Raw genomic sequence first — 21,861 nt, forward strand, 5'->3', positions numbered from 1 at the left:
AGTGCTAGAGACAGGGAATGTTTTTATCAATCCCTCTTGGTCCTTCTCCCCTGTAATCAAAAGGTCCCAAAGCAGCCACACACACAAGGAAATCCTTCTGGGGCTCACGGGAGCTCTGGGAAGAGATGCATCTCCCGAAGAGAGCCCGAAAGAGCCCGTTTGAGGGCTGACCTTGCTCAAGGAAGAGGGAAGAAGCCTATGTGACAAGCAGCAAGCAGTGCCACCCCAGCAAAGGACCAAGAGCAAAGACAGCCCCCATGCCATGATCTGAAGCTGTGACAGCGGCGTAAGGCTTTCATATCACCTGTCGTAATTCAACACTCAAGTGGAAAACTGCTGGTTCAAACTATCACCCAGCCTCTTCTTACTCAAGCTCATCCAAAAATCAATCTGTAGCCCTTGGGATTGATATAAAATGATCAGTATCTGCTATGGGGAACTCTCATCAAAATTATTGAATGCTAATCCCCACCCTTAAGGAACACACTTCACAGAAGATTAAGCTTTCTGAAGTCTAAATGTACAATCTACTTCAAAAAAAAAAAGACCCAGTGTGAATTCATTGCCTGTATGCATTCAGCACTTGCGTGACCTATAACTATGCTAGAGTAAACTGAAACCTCTCCCGTAATCACTTTTTCAGCCCCTGAGGAGGGAGGGGAGGAATGCCGCTTGTCAGGTCCTTACCAAGGAGTATTTGCAATATTAAGTACTGCACACAGAGGCTTCTAAGATGATTTGTTGGAAAACTTCAAGGAGCCGGTATCCAAAAAATTTCTGAAGCTGCCCATATAACCCTCTATGAATTGAGCCCTTCTCAGGAAGCACAGTAGAAAATACACACCATACCCTTATTTGGGGTTGCAATGACGGTGAATGCCATAGCTGAGCACTGCGGTGAGACCACAACACAAGAAAAGGGGAAGAAAGGAGAACTCATCAGCGGAAATCTTTATTCAAATGTACCTTCACAGGTCAGATGAGGCTAGGAGCCTGTTTTTCTAAAGAAAAACCCAAAACAAAGCTGAACACTGTACACCTGCAGGGCTGGGACTAGTTCTACTGCTGTTTCCAAGCCGCACCTTCTGCAGGTGAAGGTCTGCCAGAGATAATGTACTTTGAATCCCACCAAGAATTACTCTCAGAGGCCTAGAGGATACCTGCAGGACAGAGAAACAGGAGGGACAACTCAACCCTTAAGAAGAAAATAGCCACTACGGCTAAGGGTACCATCCCAAGGGAAAGCTCTGCTGGTACAACAGCTCCCTGTCCCCAAGGATGGTCCAATTCCCCTCCTGACTACTTTGTTATGGCACTGAAGAAAAGGTCTAGCTGAAGAAAATTACAAGTTTATGCCAAGTTAGCAGGATCAGCTGATCAATGCATCAGCTCAGCACCACAGCTGGGACATGGCAGGAGGCAAGAGGGCACAGCAGGGAAAGAAAAGCGCCCTTTTGAGAGCATCAAACCATGAGGCTAGCAAAGGTAACCACTGATCCTGAGCTAACCCACCACTCTCCAAGCACAGGGACTATGCCCACCTTTTCCCCCTCCTCCAGGCTGGGCCTCGCTTCCTCTCCACCTTCACTGCCAGGGTGTTGACAAGCTCCTTCTGGCTCAGGCGTTTGCAAACTCCTTCCATGGACAATCCAGGTTACTGAGTTGCAGAGAGTTAACCCAGGAAAACAAAAAAACCCCTCAGCTCAGCAAGATGACTGCAAACACCACAACTGCATGTCTGGAGGTCAGACCCCTCCTCTCCAAAAGCAGCGAGCCTTACACCAGCTCAGCTACCCCCCACGGCTCACTGCGCCTACTCTGGAAAAACCATGGTAGCATCAGGACTGTCGTGGCCCAGCAGTGACACAGCTCAGGGGGCATGTGGCAGGACACCATTTGTGCTGAGGTTTGGGGGGCTGTTGTGAGCTCTCCACAGTTAGACATATGCAAGGGCCACATGTGGTAGCCCAGTGGCCCCTCCGGCTTTTGGGTCCCAGCACACTGCCCAGGGACAGGACCCCGGACATGGAAAAAACACAAGGCTGCACCGCTGCCACCGGCAGAGATTTCAGGGAATTTCATAGCGTACATCAAGCCTGGCTCCCAGAAAACAACACTGCCAGGCTGAGGTGACCTTGAGCAGGACACAGCATTTGGGAAAACAGGGTGCATTGCCAGGGCGCCTTACATCGCTTGCACTCCTGCTAGTAACTCAGGCAGAAGCTACCACCAGGCAAGAAGTTCCAGCTTTAATTCAGGCCAGGGTTTCAAGACACATCTGGCCATCCAAGCAGGTCACTGCTGACAGAAGAGGGAGGCCCCCATTGCCTCCTCACACCTGAACAAAGCCACACTGCTCACCTTGCCCTGTCTCCTTCTCATCATCAGACACCCAGAACAGTTCACAAACCACACGCAGGAGACCAGGAGCTTTCTGCTGGTCCCCGGGCGATCTGCTCACGAGGCACCAGCGAGAGGGAGTGGGCTTGCTGGGCCTGGGGATTTGGACCATCTCCTTTGGACAGCGTTGCACCAGCAGACCAGCTCGGATGCTCGTGAAGAATGCAATGACAAAGAAAGTGGTAACATCAAATATATACAACCATCTTTCTCACTGGCAAGCTAAAATTTTATCCCAGAAAAGCTGAAGCAGAGACAGCTTAAGCCAATGGATAAGTGCAGGGAGATTATGCAGATAGAAAAAGGCACTCGACTAGGAAGTGCACCTACCTAGTGTATTCATGCAGGTTAATATATTAACTTTCCGTCCAGCAGCACCTTAGTAGTTTGCTCAAACTTACTCAGTCTCACAGAACAAGCCCTAAAAGCACATTGATCTTTTATTTTTCACAGCTTAAACCTTGTCACACTCCTCTGCAAATCGGGTTTAAGGTACAGAGCCCTCCAGGCTGCACAAACATCCTAAGAACAAACATTTTCAGCATACCAAGATCTCAGATACACTAGGTCAATCCAACTATGTTTATTTGTATTTCGCCCAAATCACCACCGAAGTACTCGGAGCTCAAGGAGCAACAGCCTCCCACTGATTCAGCAAGAGACCAGAAGTAATTGGTAGACAGTCTAGAAGCACCACAAAGAATGCTAGAGGCATTTATTTACGTGACCCCTGTTTGCCCAAGAAGAATTCAGAGTTTGCATTTTCTTCATTGAAATTAATCATTACTAGAATTAAATCCTCTACACTATTCCTCAGCTAACAGGAGTAAAGGTACAAACCATCCAAAAATCATCCTCAGAACGAAACTTTTCAGATAGCTGTCATTGCCGAAACGAGACAGACTGTTTTACTCCCATCAGCTGCAGTTCCTCCCCAGGCTGGCACAGCACCCTGGTATCTCTCCAGGTCAATCTCTCTTCTTATCTCTCCAAAGGACATAGAAAAGGCAAGGAGACACCATTCCTACTGTTGAACAACACCACTCCTGCCAGGGCAGAACCATCAGATCTTCTCTGCCAGGCTGACAACACTTTGCATCACACGCCTGCTGCTGCAACCACACCGTCCTCTTCTCCATCAGACCCGAGTGGGACCGCTGGTCTTTAGTGCAAAGCACCAAATCACCTCTCAGGCTTGTCAGCTGGCACACTCGCACGAGCCAGGACGCAGCAGCGCTCCCTCCAACGTTACTTCCGCGCTGCCAGAGTACAGCTGGGCCGACAAGAGACACGCGGTAATTCCTCCAGACCAGCCGTCCGTGGAAGACAAGTTACGGTCAGAGCTTTGAGCCAATTCTACTCACGCACTTTGCTGCTGAAGCTGGCAAAAGGTCTCACGCTACCTGTCACGCGTCCTCCTTCATGTCTCGCAGCAGCTGAGCCCAGCGCACCGGGAAGTGAGAGGTGAGAGGGGAAAGTAGTGGAATAGCAGCATTTGAGCTTGCAGTGAGCACCAGTCATTTCTAAAAGCAGAGAAGTGCTCGGGGTTAACAAATCCCATACAAAACCTACAGCAAGGTACACAGTGAGGCACAGAACACCTTTACTGATACCAGCTCCACAGCTTTTGCCAATTCTCCAGGCCTAATATCAGTAATGAAGCAGAATTTACTACTCAGTTTACACAATGCTGAAAGAAATGAATATTTCTAAGCTCGCATGTGCTGTCAACAACATCTTCCAGTTATTCAAGAATTCATGCCAGCTCCCAAAGCAGTGAGTGCAAACTCCTGCAGCAAGAAGACGGCACGACCTGGTATCAGCCAGGCTTTGCTCATTACTCCTCTGAGTAAACAGTGGTGTTCCTGACACTTCAGCCTGCTCTCAAGCTTCTCCCGTTGGCATACTACCCTATATTTAGGATAGAAGAGCGCAATGACAAGCATCGTGAAGAATGAGTAAGTGGTTTAGGATGCTTGGTACAGCAGCAGAGACTGTGCAAAGAAACCTATGAATTAGAAACTCTTAAGGTGAGGAATCTGTAAAACTAAAGACAGGAAGAGACAGCATTCCGTATAGAAAGTTAAATAACAACTTTTGTTGAGAACAGTAGTCCCAAGGCAAGAGACTCTAGCAGTCCATCTTGTAACAGCAGCAGGCAGTGGAAAGAGGCCCCTGCCTGGAGGGGCTGAGAAAAAAAAAGAGGTGAATGCTTGGTCTTTTTATAAAAAAAGAAAATGTTAATCTCATTTTGGACATGCGAACAATGTCAGTGCCATCTTCCCAAGCCCAAAACTCCAGGGCCAAGACAGACGCAGCACCTCAGGGAGTGACTGCGCACCCTGGCGCCCGGCTCCCACGTCCCCCTGCCTGCACCTTCCCATCCCGAACAGCAGGTTAAGTTCTAAAAGCCCACACGGGGAGTTTGCGACCAGCAAACCTCCGGCAAAACTTGCTAAATTCATACCCGCTGACTTGACGGGTGCTGGAGGCTCAGGCGAGCTGCTCCACAGCCTGTTGCTTCCGAGGAGCCAAGGAGGCCACAAGGAATATTTTGCATTTATGCCTTTTTGCGCAGCACAACTATTCGCTTGCATTTAATCACCCGCACTGCTGACTACAGATAAAAGTTTGACCGCTGGTCCGTTAAGCCCCGAGCAGCCCCCGCTGTTGGTCACGCTCCCGGTACCGAGACCCAAGGTCAGCCCGCAGAGCCCTCGGTGGCCCCCGCCGGGCCGGGAGCCGAGGGGCTGCGTGGGGACCGTCCCCCGCCAGACACCGAACTCCGCCGGCTACCTGGAAACTCGCCTGCGCTCCCGCGGAGCCAAACCGCTGCCGCGGAGCGGGAAGAGCCGCCGGGTCTCCGCACACCGCGCTGGGCCGGGGCCGAGAAACCCGCACACGGGCTCCGGCACGGACAGCCAGGAAGCCCGGCGCGCCTGGGGACACCGACTGCTGGCTCCCCCGGCACCCGGGCCGCTCCCACCGCCCCCGCCAACGGTTGCAGCGAAGCCCCACGCCCCGTCCGGTACAGCCCAACCCGGCCCAGCCGCCCGCAGCCCCGGGCCGGGCCCGCTCCGCCTCCCGCCCGCCGGCAGGTCCGGCCCCGCCGGGCACCCCCTGGGCGCGGCGCCCACCCAGGCCCCGGGGAGCCCCGGACGGCGCCCGAGAGGCAGCTCCGGCGGGGGCCGAGCACGGGGCGGCGGGAAAACAACGAGGAGGAAGGCAGCGCCGGGACCAGACCCCGCAGGCAGCCCGGGCCTCCGCCCGCCCGGTGCCGGCAGGCCGCGCCGGGGATGCGGCGGCGGTGGCGGCGGGCCACCCCGCTACCCGCGCACCGGGAGGCCCGGGCCCGCCGCGCCTCAGCCCAGGCCGCGCCGCTGCTCCCCGCTCCCGGCCGCGGCCCCGGCCCGCCCGGCAGGCCGAGGAGCAGGAGCGGCCGGGCAGGTGCCGCCGCGGCCCGGCGGAGGCCAGGCCCCCGTCCCAGTCCCCGCGGCCCCTCACCGTGCGCCGGCCGGGCCCGGAGGCCGCTCCCCGCCGGCTCTCGCCGCCAGCGGCCCCGACGCACCGAGCGGGCGGCGCGGCGCGAGCGCGACCCCGCGCGGGCACGTACCTGGGGGCGGGGCGCGCGGCGCCTAGCAACCGGCGGCACGAGCGCGCCGCCGCCAATCGGCGCCCAGTGCCCGGCTCGCGCCCCGCCCCCTCCGCCCCGCCCCACCTGGCCGCCCGCGCGGCCCCGCCTCCTCCCCGCCTCCCCACCCCTCCCGCGCCCTGAGGCCGTCCCGCGCGGCCCCGCCCCGCCGCCTCATCCCCGCCCACTTGGCCCGGCTCCAAGCCACGCCCCCCGCCCGATGCGGACCCCGCCCCCCCGCCGCGTAGGCCCCGCCCCCGCCCCGCAGGCCCCGCCCCGCGCCCCACGTGCGGCCCCGCTGCGGGGTGACCCCGGCCCCGCCTGGCCCCGGGCCCGCCGGCAAATATTTGCCTGGGGCCGGCCCGGCGCTCCGGCAGCCCGGGGACGTGGGGCCGCCGCCATGCAGCCCGTGCTGGGGGTCCTGCTCGCCCTGGCCGCGGCCCTTGGTTCAGGTAGGGCCCCGGGCCGGGCCGCCGTGGGGCCGCCGTGGGGCTGGAGGACATGGGGCTGCGTGGGGCCGAGGCAGGAGCCTGCCGGCCACTGCCCTGTCCCGCGTGGGGGGCGGGAGGGGGGTAAGCATGAACTAAGGGGCTGCCGTGGGTGCTGAGGGACCCTCCGGAGCCACAGGACACGGATCCCCTGCTCCGTGGGGCAGGGATCCTCTGCCCCACAGGACACGGATCCCCTGCTCCGTGGGGCAGGGATCCCTTACCCCACAGGGCCCAGGTGCCCACGCTGCGCCCTCACGGCCACGCTGAGCCCCTGCCGCTCTCCCCAGGCCACCGCTCGCCCCTCAATGACTTCCAGCGCCTGCGAGCCACCCAGCTGCTGGCCGTGCCCGCGGACCCGCCGCCGCCGCCGCCGGAGCGGGGCTCGGCCGAGCAGTGTGCCCGGCGCTGTGCCGCCGGCCTGGCTTGCCGGTGAGCGGGACGCGGTGCTGCCGGTGGGGCGGGTGGGTGGACGGGGGGGGCGGCCACGCCAGGGTCACCCCGAGCACTTCAGATGCTGGGTGCCCCGCGGGTGCCCCGCACGGTGCCATGCCAGGCTCCCGCTCTGCCTCCCAGGGCTTTCCACCACGACCGGCAGAGCCAGCAGTGCCAGCTGCTGCCCTGGACCCAGCACTCGCCCCACGTCCAGCTGCAGAAAAACATCCACTACGACCTGTACCAGAAAAAAGGTGGGCTGGTGCCGCAGGTGGGCGTGGGGACACCACAGGCTGGGCACAGGGCTCCCCACTGCCCACGGGCCCTGGCTTGGCTCCGGGGCTCTGACACGGTGCCCGGCTCTGCCCAGACTACCTGCGGGACTGCATCGTGGCTGATGGCTCCGGCTACCGTGGCACACGGGCCACAACGGAGAAGGGTCTGAGCTGCCAGCACTGGCAAGCCACGACACCCCACGACCACAGGTGCCCCCGTGTCCCTGGCTGCCCTGTGACACCCGCTGGTGGCCGTGGGCAGCGTGGGGCAACAGGGAATGGGCTGGGGACAGAATGGGGACAATTGGGAGAGCGCAGGGGCAGTAGGGGCGACATGGGGACAATGGCACTGACCACTGACCAGGGGTGGCACAGCACTGTGGCTGTGCCCGCCCCAGGGCGAGGGGCTCCCCGGCAGCCCTCCTACCCGCTCTGCTACCAACAGGTTCCTGCCGTCCCCCCGCAACGGGCTGGAGGAGAATTACTGCCGCAACCCCGACCGGGACAAGCGGGGCCCGTGGTGTTACACCGTCGACCCCGATGTCCGGCACCAGAGCTGCGGCATCAAGAAGTGTGAGGACGGTGAGTGCCGCATCCGGGGGGGGGGTGCCCTGTGCCGTGTCTGCCCCCCACCACACACCCACTGAGCCCCCCTTGGCTGTCGGCAGCCGTCTGCATGACCTGCAACGGGGAGGATTACCGTGGCACCGTGGACCGCACCGAGTCGGGGACGGAGTGCCAGCGCTGGGACCTGCAGCACCCACACAAGCACCCCTACCACCCCAACAAGTACCAACCCCTCGCCCCGGGCAGCGCGCAGCCGCCCTGGCCGTGCCGGGGCGGGGGGGTGGCACCCTCACCTGCCGCTCCCCGTCTCTGGCCCAGGTACCCCGACAAAGGTCTGGACGACAACTACTGCCGCAACCCCGACAGCTCCGAGCGGCCCTGGTGCTACACCACCGACCCCGGCCGGGAGCGCGAGTACTGCCGCATCCGCCGCTGCAGTAAGTCCCCGACGGTGTCACCACGCAGCTGGGACCGGGGATCCCGGGTGCCACCCTAACTCCGCTGCTCTGCCCCTCTCCGGCCACGCAAGCAGAGAAACGCCCGCGGCCCCTTAACATCACCACCGGCTGCTTCAGGGGCAAGGGCGAAGGCTACCGGGGCCGGGTGAATGTCACCGTGTCCGGGATCCCCTGCCAGCGCTGGGACGCTCAGACACCCCACCGGCACCACTTTGTGCCTGAGAAGTACCCATGCAAGTAAGGGGATGGGGGGGGGATGCACCCGGGGAGGGCGGCAGCGGGCAGCACCCATGGGTGTGAGATTGGGGACACACACCCCCCACACCCCCCACCCCCCCACACCGTGGAACCTCCACCAGGGACTTGCAGGAGAACTACTGCCGCAACCCCGACGGCTCGGAGGCACCGTGGTGCTTCACCGCCCGCCCCACCCTGCGCGTCGCCTTCTGCTTCCACATCCGCCGCTGCCCCGACGAGCTGGGCGCCCAAGGTGAGCCACCCCCCGCCCCCCCCCCCCCCACAGGCACCCGCCCCCGGGGTGCCAGCCGGGGGTGCCAGCCCTCCCTGCCTGTCCCCAGAGTGCTACCACGGCCACGGTGAGCGCTACCGCGGCCACGTCGGCAAGACACGCAAGGGCATCACCTGCCAGCCGTGGGCTGCCCAGGCCCCCCATGTGCCCCAGTGAGTGTGGGGGGGGAGCGTGCTGGGGGGGCGGCGTGTGGGGACGGGGACGGGGTTGGGGATGGGGACCGCGATGGTGACGGTGACTGTGGTGGGTGACTTCTTCCCGGCAGGATATCACCCGTCACCCACCCTGAGGCACACCTGGAGGAAAACTACTGCCGCAACCCCGATAACGACAGCCACGGACCTTGGTGCTACACCATGGACCCCCGCACCCCTTTTGACTACTGCGCCATCAAACCCTGCTGTGAGTCCCTACCCACAACCCTGGAAAGCTAGGGAGGGGGTCCCCAGCCACCCCCCTGGGATCGTTTTGGTCCTCCCAGGGTGGCTGGGTCCCACCATAACACCACCCTCTGCTTTCCCTCCTCAGCTGGCAGCGTGGTGCCCTCCATCCTGGAGAACACAGGTGGGGGCCTGGGGGGGGGGGTGCCGTGGGGCAGGTGCCGTGGGGCAGATGCCGGCGGCACAGCCCCGGCTGATGCCCGCCCTGCCCGCAGATGCGGTGGAGTTCGAGCAGTGCGGCCGGCGGGACGAGAGGCTGCAGCGGAAAGGGCGCATCGTCGGCGGCCAGCCCGGCAACTCGCCCTGGACCGTCAGCATCCGCAACCGGTGAGCGGGTGCCCCCCACCCTGCACCTCCGTGAGGCCAGCATTCCCCCCCCCTCCCCGGGAGATCACACCCCACACCCCCCATCCTCATCCCTGCAGGGCCGGTGTGCACTTCTGCGGGGGGTCCCTGGTGAAGGAGCAGTGGGTGATCAGCACGCGCCAGTGCTTCTCCTCCTGGTAAGGCTGGGGCTGGGGTGCAGGGATCCACCCCACCCCCCCCGGCTGTGCCCTCACATCCCTGTCCCGCAGCGACGCCGACCTGGCAGGCTACGAGGTGCAGCTGGGGACGCTCTTCAAGGACCCCGGCCCTGGGGACCCCGACCAGCAGACCATCCCCATCGCGCGGATCGTCTGTGGCCCCTCCGAGTCCCAGCTGGTGATGCTGAAGTTGGCGAGGTGAGCGGCCGTGCCCCGGCCCCCACCGTGCCCCGCTGCCACCCGGGCTGACGCCACGTCCTGCTGCCCCTCTCGCCACAGCCCGGCTGCTCTGAACAGCCGCGTGGCCCTGATCTGCCTGCCGCCCGAGCGCTACGTCGTGCCCGCGGGCACCGTCTGCGAGATCGCCGGCTGGGGGGAAACCAGAGGTACCCACTGCCGGCAGCCGCTGCCAGGCTGGCCCCCTGTGATGGCATCCCCTGCCCGTGCCACTCCCCGGCAATGCCATACCCCTACCCACAGCACCCCGACAGCCACAGGCATCCCCATATCCCTAGTGTCCCCCTGCCTGCGGGGTCCCCATTTTCCTGGCACCTCCGGGCTCGCAGCGTCCCCCCTTCCAGCACATTTTCCTGCCTGTGCCACTCCCCAGCAACAGCATCCCCCTGCCCGTGACATCCCCTGCCCGCAGTACCCCCTTTGGTGCCACTCTCCCTGCGAAGTCGTCCCCGTGCGTGCAATGTGCCCCCGCCCGTGGCATCCCCCCCCCCACCCACGCCATCCCCGGCCCGTGCATTCGGCTGCCCGCAGGCACGGCGGACGGCAGCGTGCTGAACGTGGCGCAGCTGCCCGTGCTGGCCCACGGCGAGTGCAACGCGGCGCTGCGCGGGCGCCTGAAGGAGAGCGAGCTGTGCACCGCCCCGCTGCGCGCCGGCGTGGGGGCCTGCGAGGTGAGCCCGGCCGGGGACCACCGCCTCGGGGAGCCCGCGGCCGCCGGCACCGGGGTGACGCTGCTCTTCGGGTGCCGCAGGGAGATTACGGGGGGCCGCTGGCTTGCCTCACCGCCGACTGCTGGGTGCTGGAGGGGGTGATCACCCCCTCCCGCGTTTGCGCCCGCACCGACCAGCCCGCCCTCTTCATCCGCGTCTCCCTCTACGTCGACTGGATCCACAAGGTGATGAAGATGGGCTGAGCCGCCGCAGCCGCCGCCGCGCAATAAAGGCCCGGCCACGGCTGCGGGGCTCGGCACTGCACAGCGTCTCACACATTTATTTAGCACCAAACCCCAACCCACATCCCGTCCTGACCCCGGCTCCACTTGCTCCATCCGCCTCTGGTCCTGGTGTGGTCTCCAGTGCCAGTGGTCACCCTGGGGCCGGCACAGCCGCGGGGCCACCGTGGGGGCTAGGGGCTGTGCCAGCCTGTCGTGCCCCGCCGGGGCTGCCCGAGGTGCTGGAGGAGCCAGCGGGCACTATTCCCGAAGACGTCGGTCTCTGTCTCCACGCCGGCCAGCGCATGGCCACCCTCCGGGTACCACAGCAGCCTGCACGGGACGGGATGGGGGGATGCTCAAGCTGGCACCCCAGGATTCCCTCCCTGCTCCCCGCTGACCCCCACTCACCGTGCTGGCACCCCCCTGGCCCGCAGCACCCGGTACAGCTCCAGCGCCTGCGTGGGGCTGACGCGCCGGTCCCGGGCGCCCACGCACAGCAGCACCGGTGTCCGCACCTGCGGCACAGCCAGCGGTGGGTGCCCAGCACCCTGTGCCCGGCACCCCGCACCCATCCTGCCCCTGCCTTACCCGGGCCGCCTGGGCGATCGGCGAGCGCAGCAGCATGGTGGCCACCTCCTCGGCACAGGGCACCCGCTCGAAAGAGTAGGGCAGCCCCAGGGAAGCGTAGCGCCTGCGGCACGGGGGTTCTGGTGGGTGCTGTGGGGATGTGGCGCGGCGCGGCGTGGGGCAGGGAGGTGGCACTCACCAGTCAGGGATGTCGGAGGTTCCCAGCAGCGCAGGCAGGTTGGAGACGGGGCTGCGCAGGGCGCAGGCTCGGTAGCGCTCGGGCTCGCGGGCGAGGAGGTGGAGGGCGATGAAGGCTCCGTGGGAGCCAGCCAGCAGGACCAGGCGGTGCGGGTCCAGGGGCTCGCTGCGCAGCGCCTGCTCCACTGCCAACTGCATCCGTGGGACACCCACCATCGGCACCCCACCATCAGCACCCCCCCGGGACCCCCCAGCCCAGCGCCCCTCACCTGGGTGTCTGCCACGTCCTGCTCACCCATGCGGGAGAGCAGGGAGCTGATGACAGCCTGGCCGAAGCCCAGGGAGCCGCGGTAGTTTACTGGGGAGACAGGGCCCGTGGGTACCACGTCTCCAGTGGGGCACAAGGGCCACGCGTCCCCAGGCTCCCTGGCACTCACCCAGGAGCACAGCAAAGCCCAGCCGGCACAACGCAGCCATGCTCGGGCGCCAGCGGGCATCGAAGACGGCGTGGGGGCCACCTGGGGCCAGCGGAGACGTCACCTGGGGTGCCACCAGCGCTGCCAGGGTGTCCCTGCTGTCCCCTCACTCACCGTGGGGACACACGACGAGGGGGTGCGGTGCCCTGTCATCCGGCGGGCTCAGCAGCAGGGCCTCGAAGGCCTGGGTGCCTGTGCCAGGGAAGGGGTCCCATTCAGCACCCACCACCCCGGGCATCCAGCACCCTGACCACCCCCCACACCCGAGGGCCCCCAGCACCCAGGTGGCACCCAGGTGCGGCGGGGGCCCCCAGGCGCTCACCGTGTGCGGCGGGGCTCTGCCCACCGCAGGGTGGCCAGACTGTCAGGGTCTTCCAGGTGACACCGGGCACCACTGGGGCGTCCTCCACCAGCACCCAGCAGAGGGGCAGCTCACGGCCCGCCGGCGGCAGCACCGACACCACCTGGGGACGGGCAGTGGGTGGCACCGGGGCACCCCTGCCCCAGGGCAGCTGACCCCGACGGGCCCCCACGTCGCACCATGCCATGCCCGGCTGCGCATCGCCGTGCCACCTCACACTGTGCCGCGTGGGGCCAGGGCTCTGCTCACCAGGCTCGGGGGCCGGTGCGGGGCCGAGCAAGTGGCCACCAGCAGGTCCCACTGGAGGGTGAGCAGCTCCCAGCACCCTTCTGGTGACCCTGGGGAACAAGGAGCACGCCGACACTCGTGGATGCTCACCGGGGCACCGCGGGTGGCCCGGCGCCATGTACCTGCCGTCAGGTTGGTGACGGTGGCCGCCTCCGTGTCCACAAGCAGCAGGTCCTGCGAGGGGGCAGAGCACGGGCAGCCACATCCGTGGGGTGCGGGGGCCATGTCCCTGTCCCCCCCAGCCCCTGTCCCCAGGGCTCACCGTGCGGCTCCGCTGTGGGGTGCCCAGCACAGCTCGCCGGCTGTCGGCCGCCCAGCACCGCGGCGGCAGTGCCTCCCCGTAGAGCCCGGCGAAGGCTGCGAGCGGGACACAGCGCTGGAGGGCAGGGGCCACAGGCACCTGGCATGGGGGGGTCCTGGCCCCCCGGCAACACCCAGCCCTGCCAGCCATGCCGCGCTCACCCTCCGTGGGCTCCTGCACCACGTCGAGCACCGTCACCGTCTGCCTCGTCTGCCAGGTGAGCTGGGGAGAGTCGGCGGTCGGGGATGGGACCCCACCGGGGAAACTGAGGCAGGGGGATTGGGGGCTGAGCCCACCCCCTGCCCTGGCCGGACGCTGCGAGAGGCTGTGACACTCCATGCCAGGTCCTGTGCCGGTGGCACAGCTGTGCCCGGCGCCCGCAGGGCCCCACTCACCATGCGCAGGCGCAGGCATTGCCGGTGGGGCCCCCCCAGGGCCCCCTCCAGGTAGAGCAGGCGCCGGCCGTCGGGGCTCAGCCGGGGGGAGCAGGCAGCACTGTGCTCGGCCGACAGCAGCTCTGCAGGTGGCAAGGGTTCAGCACCCCGGGGACCCCCAGGAGCCAGGGCCCCCCCTGCATCCCCAGTGCTCACCACAATGCCCACTGGCCAGGTCTAAGTGAAAAATCCCCGCCCTGGGGAGGAGGCGTGGGTCAGGCTGGAGCCCTGCGGCTATGCCGAGCCCTTGCCGTGCCGGCACAGGGTGGGCATCCTGGCACGGCGCTGGGTGCCAAGGGGAGAACCCACCTCCTGTTGGAGCAGGCGCTCAGCCCCAGGCGGAAGGGCTCGTGCCACCAGCCCACGAACACCACGCCACGGTCATCCGGGGACCACAGGGCCTGTGCGACAGCCGGGCTCAGCCCACAGCCCCAGGCCAGACCCCTCCGGGGCTCCCCCTGCACCCCGACTCACCTGGCCAGGGGAGAGGTGCTCCGGGACGCCCTCCAGCACCGAGAGGCTGCTGCCCTCCAGGTCCAGGACGCAGAGGACGGGCACGCTGCGGCTGCTCAGCGCCTCCCCCCAGTCCTCGTGGTACACGAACCGCTCGCCCTGCAGCACAGCCCCGTCAGCCCCACGGCTCCAGGCATGGGGGCTCTGCGCATGGCGTGCTCGTGGGGTGCCTGGCACACTTGTGGGGTGCGTGGCATGCTCATAGGCTGCACGGGGGGGTTGCTCATGGGGCATGTGCCAGGCTCACAGCGTGCACGGCACGCTCACGGGGTGCACAGAGCACGCTCACGGGGTGCACAGCACCCACCTCCTCATCTTCATCCTCCTCCGCCGGCCTGGCTGCTCCCGGCACATCCCAGGGGTAGGGGGGCCGTGGTTTGGGCCGGATCTTCTCAGCCACGTAGAGCAACCGTGTCTCCGAGCGGGACCAGGCCAGGCAGGCGAAGGGCCCTGGCACGGTAAGAGGGTGCCAAAGCCCAGCCCGGCGCAGGCACAGCCGGGCACCGGCCAGCCACTCGCCTGTGTTATGGGCAGGGGGCACGGGGCGGGGTTCCTACCCTCAGTGTAGACCTCCCCATGCTTCCCCAGCGCCGTGAGGTCCACGCTGTGGCTGCGCCCACCACTGCCCCACACCTGGGCGGTGGCGGGGGGGGGGGACGGGACAGGCGATCAGCACCGGCACACCATGGCCACGGCACTCACTGCCCGGCGCTGGCACTCCAGCCGCCCCCGGTGAGCCCCGAGGCTGCCGTGAGCCGGGCAGCCCGCGTTACCTCCAGCAGCTCGTGGCCCTGCCGTGGGCAGCGGCTGAGCACGGCGCGGTGCTGCCCCGTGGGCGAGTCCTGGCTGAGGAGCCTGCGGGCGGGAGGGAAGGAGGCAGCGGTGGAGGGCACGCCGCGGGCACCGGCCACGCTCCCCCATCCCGCGGCCTCGACCGGGCCGTACTGGTTGTGGATCTCCGCGCTGAGTGCTGTCCGGCTGACGGCGAGGCCGCTGCCGCCTGTGCGCCGCAGGCTGTAGTGGCGGCTGAAACGCAGGAGCTGGCGGCGGGGCAGGTCGGGGCGGCTGCACTCTGCGGGGTGAGGGGGGGTGGGGAGCAGGGGGGCCCTCAGCACCCACCCGCACCGGCCCAAAGCGCCAGGACAGCCGAGCCCGTGACCCACCGGTGTAGAGCAGGAGGGTCTGTCCCCCCGCGGTGGCCCCGAGGGCGGCACGGGTGATGGCAGGGAACCCGCTCAGCTCCCGGTAGCAGGCAGCGGGGCTGCCGGCCGCCTGGGAGAGGGAAGAGACACGCTGGTGGGGGGGGGGGGACGAGCTCACTCCTTTGCCTGTGCCCACCCCACCGAAACAGGGCTGTGCCCGCCCACGCAGCCCCCCCCCCCGCCCCGGGACCCCTGTGCCCACCTCTGCGCCCCGCTCCGTCCCCGAGGCCATGGGGCCTTGCTCCGCCGCGCCGGGCCGCTCGGCAGCGGGCAGGTTGCCAGCCCGTACGCCTGGCGCAAGGGGCCCGGCTGGTGCCAGCCCTCCGGCCGTGCCGCGCTGCCTGCTGTGCCGGGGGGGCGGGGGGGGGGGAGCTGGGCTGGGGCCACCTGCTGCCACGGCACACACACCGACCTGCGTGGGAGCCCCTGGGGCACTGGGAACGGAGGTGACGCTGGTGTCGGTGGCACCATCAGAGACGCCGGGGGTGTTAAACTATATCGTTTATTTGGGGGAGGGGGGGCAGGGGGGCTGTTAGCACCGCAGGTGCTTGAGCAGCCACAACGCCATGTTCATGAAGCCATCGGCTTCCGCCTCGACGCCGGTCAGCGCGTGGTTGTTCCCTGGGTACCAGAGCAGCCTGGAGGGGAGAGGAGGGGTTAGCACCGTGCCCGCACCCCCCGCACCGGGGCACCCAAGCACCCCACTCACCGTGTGGGGATCCCCCGGACCTTGAGGGCACGGTAAAACTCCAGCCCCTGCTTGGGGGGCACGCGCCGGTCGTTCTCCCCCAGCATCAGCAGGACGGGGGCGCGGACCTGCGGGAGCGGCACAACCTCAGCGCCGGCCCTGCCGGCGGGGACGGGGACGGGGACAGGGACGTACCCGGTCGACGTAGCGCATCGGCGACTTGTGCAGCATCTCCGTCCACTGGGCCGGGTCCGGCAGGGTGTTGGGGGTGTAGGGCAGCCCCGTCTCTGTCAGGCACCTGCGGGAGAGAGAGACGGCGGCACGTGCCGGGCCGGGGTGGTGGGGGGACCGGGGCTGGCGGTACTCACCAGTCGGGGATGTCGGTGATGGTCGCCATGGAGGCGATGTTCACTACGGGGTTGCGGACCACGCAGGCGTGGTAGGTGTCGGGGAACTGGCCGAGGAGGTGGCACGCCAGGAAGCCCCCGTGCGAGCCGCCCACCAGCGCCACTCGCCCGGCGTCCAGCGACTCCTCCTGCAGCACCCGCTCCACGCAGAGCTGCCACCACCGGTGGGGACACCCTTTGAGGCAGGTGGCCCCACTTTCCCGCCTTGGGGTTACCCACAGGAACAGGGGGTGCCCCAGGACCGCGTGCGGGGCCGTACCTGCACATCGCGTACATCCTGCGTGCCCACGTTGCCCGGCAGGGAGGCCACGCTGTCCTGGCCGAAGCCCAGTGAGCCACGGTAATTCACTGGAGGGGGGGCAGGCAGCGTCAGAGCCCTTCCTCCCCCTGCCCCAGCCCCACCGTGGGCACCGTGCCCCCCAGGAGCCCCAGCCCCCTGGCATCTCTCACCCAGCAGCACGGCGAAGCCCATGCGGCACAGTGCCGCCGGGTACAGCATCCACTTGGCCGTGAAGACAGAGTGGGGACCCCCTGCGAAAGGCAAAGGCAAAGTGGGGGTGACGCTGCCCGGCTGGGGGCATGGTGGTGGTGGTGGGGGTGTGCGGGGGGGCAAGCTCTTACCATGGGGCATCACGACCAGGGGGTGCTTCTGGGTGGCGAGGCGCTCGCTCGGGCGCAGCAGGATGGCGTCGAAGTCCAGGCCCTCTGTGGAGGAAGGGCGGGGGGTGTTGCAGCTTGGAGTGGCAGCAGAGCCTGGCCCAGCCCCCCCGGGCGCTCACCGTATTGGGGGTGCTCCTGCTCCGGCGGGGGCTGCAGGGTGCGGATGCCCCAGCTGATGCCAGGCACGGGGGGTGCATCCTGCAGGCTGACCCACCGCATCTGCGCCTCCCGGCCAGCGCTGGGCAAAATGGCCACTTTCTGCACAGGGAGAAGTGTCAGCACCGGCGCCGAGAGGGGCTGGTGGGTGCTGGGGAGGGGAGGGGGGGGCGTCACCTTACCAGTGTGGGGGGACAGCTAGGGGTGGAGAACCTGGCCACCAAGAGGTCCCAGTTGATGGTGAGGACAGACCAGCTTCCCTGGGGGCCATCTGGGGAGGAGGTGCCGGGGGGGGGGTCAAACCTGCAGGTGTGACCCCCTCCCCAGCGCCGGCCCAGCCTCGCCGGCCTGGCACTCACCAGCTGTCAGCGAGGTCGTGGCTCCCGTCACTGTGTCCACCACGAACACGTCCTAGAGGCACGAGGGCAGAGTCCAGCGCAGCCCTGACCCGACCTCCCCCCCCGCCGCGTGCCCCCCCAGCCATCCCAGCCCGGCCGCCCTTACCTGCTGGCTGCGCTGGGCCGTACTCAGCACCAGCCTGCGGCTGTCGGCCGCCCAGCACAGCCCCGGCAGAGCGCTGCAGTAGATGCCCGGGAAGGCACCTGTAACGAGAGCGGTGGTGCTCAGCACCCCGCTGCGCCCCCCCACCCCATACCGCCCTCAGGGCCGCACTCACCCCACGCCTGCCGCGGCACGGCCTCCAGCACCGTGCTGGTGTACTCGGTGTACCAGTCATACTGCGGGAGACACGGCACGGGGTGAGTTTTGCAGGGTCTCAGCCTGTCCGCCCCTGTTGCATCCCAGGGAGGGGGCACCATCCCCCTCCTGCCAGCCCCCCACCCCGGTACGGGCACCCCGCCACCTTCCTGGATGCCCTGCCGGGGGGTCCCCCCGGCCCCGGGGCCGCTCACCATGCGGAGGCGGCTGCACTGCTGGTGGGGGCCCAGGGTGTCGTTCTCCAGGTAGACGATGAAGCAGCAGTCGGGGCTGAGCCGCGGGGAAAACACGGCCTTGGTGTCCTCAGAGAGCAGCTCTGCACGGGCACGAGGGGACGGTGAGGGGCTGCGGAGAGCCGGGGCGCCGGCAGGGTCGGGGCGCACGCCGCTCACCGCAGCTCCCGCCCGCCAGGTCCAGGTAGAAAAGCGCTGACCTGCCAGCAGAAACGGGTGTCACCGTGGGGCCGGGGCGGGGGGGGCCTGGCTGTGGGGCGGGGTGCCCCCCTGCCACGGGGACTCACCGGCGGTTGGTGCAGTGCCGCAGCCCCAGGCGGAAGGGCTCGTGCCACCAGCCCACGAACACCACGCCGGTGTCGCCGGGGGACCAGAAAGCCTGCAGGCAGAGGTGGGGTGAGTGGCTCAGCCCACTGCTACCCCCCCCCCCCAAAAGCTCCCTTCTGCGGTTCCTGAGGGCACCCCCTCCTCACCTGGCCAGGGGAGAGGTGCTCTGGGACGCCCTCCAGCACTGAGAGGCTGCTGCCCTCCAGGTCCAGGACGCAGAGGACGGGCACGCTGCGGCTGCTCAGCGCCTCCCCCCAGTCCTCGTGGTACACAAACTGCTCGCCCTGCGGCACAGCCCCGTCAGCCCCACGGCTGCCCCCACCGGCCCCCAGTGACCCAGGGCAGGGGGACCCCCACCTTGAGGGGTGCATCATCCTTCTCGGGGCAGCCCATGTGTTCTTTGGAGGCGCCCAGCTCGGGGGCTTTGCTCTGGAAGAAGGACTCGGCCTTGGGACGCTTCTTCTCCGCCACGTAGAGCAGGCGGGTCTCCGAGTGCGACCAGGCCAGGCAGCCAAACTGGTCTGCAGGGGTGGGTCAGGCACTGGCCACCCCGTCCCCCCAGGAACCCCACAACCCTGGGCATCCCCAGGCATCCGCCGGCTCCTCACCATCGTCGTAGACGCTGCCGTGCTTGTCCAGCGCCGTCAGGTCGATGCTCTTCACCTTATGGTCCTGATCCCAGACCTGGGGGCAGAGAGAGCGGGGGGGCCCCGAGCCGCAGCGTGGATTCGGCCCCGAGCCCTGGCGCGGCTCCAGCCCCCCTCCAGCCCCCTCCTCACCTCCAGGAACTGCTTCTCCTTCTCCTTGCCGGGGACCTTGCGCAGGACGGCCCTCAGCGCCCCGCTGGGCGACTCCTGGCTCAGCAGCCTGTGGGTGGGTGCCCGTCAGCCCCCCCCCCCCGCTATCGGCACCCCGAGGGGACGCCGGCACGGGGAGGGGGGCGACGGGACTCACTCATCCTTGATTTCGGAGCAGGTGCCGGCAGGCCCCGAGTAGACGACAGAGGCCCCATCGTGGAAGATGAGGTACTGGCGGCAAAACTTGATGTTCTCAGCCCGCGCCAGGTCCCGCTGCGACCACTCTGCAAGGAGCGGGGTGAGGGCACCCGCCGCGTCCCCGCCGGGCAGGTGGAAACCCCCACCCCACCCCGGGACACCTCGGGGGGGGTCACCCCGTCCCCGTACCGGTGTAGAGGCTGCAGTACTTGCCCCCGTACTGGGTGGTGACGTTAGGGCCGAGGCAGGCAGCGTTGAGCCCCGGGTGCCGGCTCAGCTCCCGGTACAGCTCCACCAGCTCCTCGGTGTTCGACAGCACCTGCGGGACCCGCCGGGGTGGCTGGGGGGCGCGGGGCCATGCCGGGGTGCGGGGGGGGCACGAGAACCGGCGAGTGGCGGGGCACAGGGGGCAGTTATTGGGGTGCCAGGGCACGGGGGACGGGCATTAGGAGGGTGCCAGGGGCAGTTACTGGAGTGCCAGGGTGGCAGAGCTGGGGCAGCTTTACTGGGGTGCTGGGGGCAGCGCCAGGGGTGCACGGCCAGGGCAGTTATTGGGGTACAGGTAGGGCACAGGGGTGCTGGGGCAGTTACTGGAGTGGTGGGGCAGTACTGGGGTGCAGAGGTGGGGCAGCTACTGGGGGAACCAGGGGGTATGTGGGGGCAGTTACTGCAGTACATAGAGGGGGATTAGAACAGTACTGGGGGCAGTTACTGGGGTACCAGGGGCAGTGACTGGGGCAGTTCTTGGGGTACATGGGGGGACTAGGAAGGTTCCGGGCGGCACTGGGGTACTGGAGCTGGGGCAGTTACTGGGGTACGGGGGGGCAGGAGGGTATGGGGGCAGCTACTGGGAGACTGGTGGCAGTACCGGGGGTGCAGAGCCGGGGCAGATACTGGGGTGCCGGGAGGTACGGGAGCACGGAGGGGTAGTTACTGGGGTACAGAGTGGGGAGAAGAAGGGCACTGGGGGCAGTTACTGGGACACGGGGGCGGCCCCGGGGGTGCGGAGCCAAGTCAGTCACCGGAGCACCGGGGCTCACCGGGGGGGGGGGGCCGGGGCTCCCGGGGTTTGCAATGACGGGACGCGAGGTGGGGGGGAGCTCCCGGGGCAGTGACGACACCACAGCCCTCCCCGCCCCCCCCGCAGCCCCTCACCGGCGGCTCCATCCCGTGGCGGCGGGGCAGGGGCGGTGCCAGCGCCGGCACTTCCGGCGCGGAGGGGCGGGGCCGGCGGCATGCGGCACCTCCCATTGGCTGAGGCGCTCGGACCGCCGCCCGCGTTGCGGCGCCCCCCGGTGGCCGCGGGTGGCGCCGCTGCCGGAGGCCCTGGCGGTGCCCGGTCCCCGGTTCGCCCCGCCCGGGTCCCCCCCCGCCCTCCCCTCCCGCCGCCTCCTCCGCGTCCCGTCCAGCCCAGAGGCACCGGCTCATCCGCTGGGGCCCCGTTTGAAGGCGTAGCCAGGGGCCAGGGCGCGGCCCCGCGGCCTCTGGGCCGCCCCGGAGCGGTTTCCCCGGCAGGTGACTTGCAGCCCCGGGGCTCCGTAAGCAGGCCGGAGGGGGATCGGGCCCGCAGGGACCCCCCAGCCCAGCAGCCCCGGGTGTGGGCTGCGGAGCCAACCAGGCCCCCGGGGCTCCCAACCCGACTGCCCCCACTACCTCGGGGGTCCAGGCCCCCCCTGCCCCCCTCGTGCCGCAGGCAGGAATCGGGGGCCAGTCCGTGGTTTGTGTCAAGTCCTTTTTATTCTGTTCCCACAGAAACACCTGGTGAGGGGGCAGCTTCTGGGAGGGAGTCACGACACAGCGGCGGGGGCGGTACGGCACGGTACGGCACGGTACGGCACGGTACGGGGTCACTACGGGTGGCACAGAGCACAGCAGACACGCACACCGTCACAATGTTCAGAGGGAGCGCGCCCGGCATCGCACTTACCGCTGGAAACGGCGCCCGGCCGCGCTCGGCCGTTCGTCTTCGCACCCTCCGTCCCCCCGCCCCGGCCAGCAGACCCCCACAATTCGGGCTGAGGGGGCCCGGCCCGGCGGGGTGGGCTACGTGCCCCCGGTCCCTGAGGGCGCGAAGGCGAGGCGGCGGATGTGCTCGGGCGGCGAGACGGGGGTGGGGGGGGTGTCTCGGTCCCGCGAGCGATTTACACACTGTACAAGTATTTACAGCGCGAGGAGCGGCGGGGGCCGGGGGCCCGGAGGAGGCACCTGCAGGTTATGCACTTGTCGTCGGCGGGGAGAGGCGGCGGGTGTGCGTGGGGCCGGGGCTCTCCTCCGTGGGGCTGCCCCACGGGAGCGCCGCGCTCCCCGACCCACAGCCGCCGGCCTCTCCCCCAGCCTCGGTGCCCGGGCGAGGCTCCCTGTGAGGGACCTGCCACGGAGCGTGGGCTTCCCACAGCGACCGGGTCCTCAACAACGAGTGC

The 21,861-nt window shown here is 67.2% G+C and overlaps 4 protein-coding genes across 9 annotated transcripts in view; 1 reads left to right on the top strand and 3 right to left on the bottom strand.

The window, feature by feature from the left end:
* The window catches only part of DAG1 (dystroglycan 1), a 53,573-nt gene extending 47,566 nt beyond the window's left edge, over positions 1-6,007 (bottom strand). Inside the window, exon 1 of one of the 5 annotated variants that reach the window (XM_042799393.1) lies at positions 5,905-6,007. The gene's annotated coding sequence lies outside the window, so the exon portion shown is untranslated. Of the gene's footprint in view, positions 1-849; positions 870-3,803; positions 3,825-5,196; positions 5,358-5,904 lie in introns of those variants that run through there. The other 4 variants (XM_042799394.1, XM_033008665.2, XM_033008670.2 and 1 more) reach the window with 4 other exon arrangements.
* A 316-nt stretch (positions 6,008-6,323) lies between these two features.
* MST1 (macrophage stimulating 1) lies at positions 6,324-10,958 on the top strand. Of its 2 annotated transcripts, none has more exons than XM_042799745.1 (18): positions 6,324-6,483; positions 6,810-6,951; positions 7,096-7,208; positions 7,325-7,439; positions 7,675-7,811; positions 7,898-8,018; positions 8,115-8,233; positions 8,326-8,491; positions 8,614-8,744; positions 8,833-8,935; positions 9,049-9,185; positions 9,312-9,347; positions 9,439-9,550; positions 9,649-9,726; positions 9,799-9,945; positions 10,027-10,133; positions 10,516-10,655; positions 10,736-10,958. In XM_042799745.1, exons 1-18 carry the CDS (start codon positions 6,432-6,434, stop codon positions 10,895-10,897), a joined length of 2,118 nt encoding a protein of 705 aa, XP_042655679.1. In that variant the 5' UTR covers positions 6,324-6,431; the 3' UTR covers positions 10,898-10,958. The 2 variants fall into 2 exon arrangements, with proteins under 2 accessions (XP_042655679.1, XP_042655680.1); XM_042799746.1 differs by having other exon boundaries at positions 8,329-8,491.
* LOC116959110 (acylamino-acid-releasing enzyme-like) lies at positions 10,943-15,742 on the bottom strand (the record flags this gene model as incomplete). The annotated part of the gene is made up of 21 exons (XM_042799875.1): positions 10,943-11,248; positions 11,327-11,433; positions 11,507-11,609; positions 11,685-11,875; positions 11,953-12,041; positions 12,121-12,201; positions 12,274-12,351; positions 12,482-12,623; positions 12,770-12,858; positions 12,931-12,982; positions 13,071-13,165; positions 13,271-13,331; positions 13,505-13,626; positions 13,700-13,740; positions 13,853-13,944; positions 14,018-14,155; positions 14,364-14,506; positions 14,614-14,689; positions 14,830-15,128; positions 15,220-15,328; positions 15,671-15,742. Coding segments are annotated over 21 exons (2,319 nt in total), but the record flags the coding sequence as incomplete, so codon positions are not given.
* LOC116959532 (acylamino-acid-releasing enzyme-like) lies at positions 15,742-20,648 on the bottom strand. Its single transcript, XM_042799744.1, has 22 exons — positions 20,597-20,648; positions 19,631-19,760; positions 19,401-19,527; positions 19,226-19,313; positions 19,055-19,130; positions 18,804-18,967; positions 18,593-18,730; positions 18,407-18,498; positions 18,279-18,319; positions 18,081-18,202; positions 17,846-17,906; positions 17,674-17,771; positions 17,529-17,580; positions 17,352-17,440; positions 17,133-17,271; positions 16,975-17,058; positions 16,804-16,884; positions 16,613-16,701; positions 16,315-16,505; positions 16,142-16,244; positions 15,968-16,074; positions 15,742-15,896 (listed from the first exon to the last, which is right to left on the bottom strand). Exons 1-22 carry the CDS (start codon positions 20,606-20,608, stop codon positions 15,791-15,793), a joined length of 2,190 nt encoding a protein of 729 aa, XP_042655678.1. The 5' UTR covers positions 20,609-20,648; the 3' UTR covers positions 15,742-15,790.
* Between the last annotated feature and the right edge of the window lie 1,213 nt (positions 20,649-21,861).

Source organism: Tyto alba, unplaced genomic scaffold (assembly GCF_018691265.1).
Source record: "Tyto alba isolate M040663 unplaced genomic scaffold, T.alba_DEE_v4.0 Super-Scaffold_3, whole genome shotgun sequence".
NCBI classification, from domain to species: Eukaryota; Metazoa; Chordata; class Aves; order Strigiformes; family Tytonidae; genus Tyto; species Tyto alba.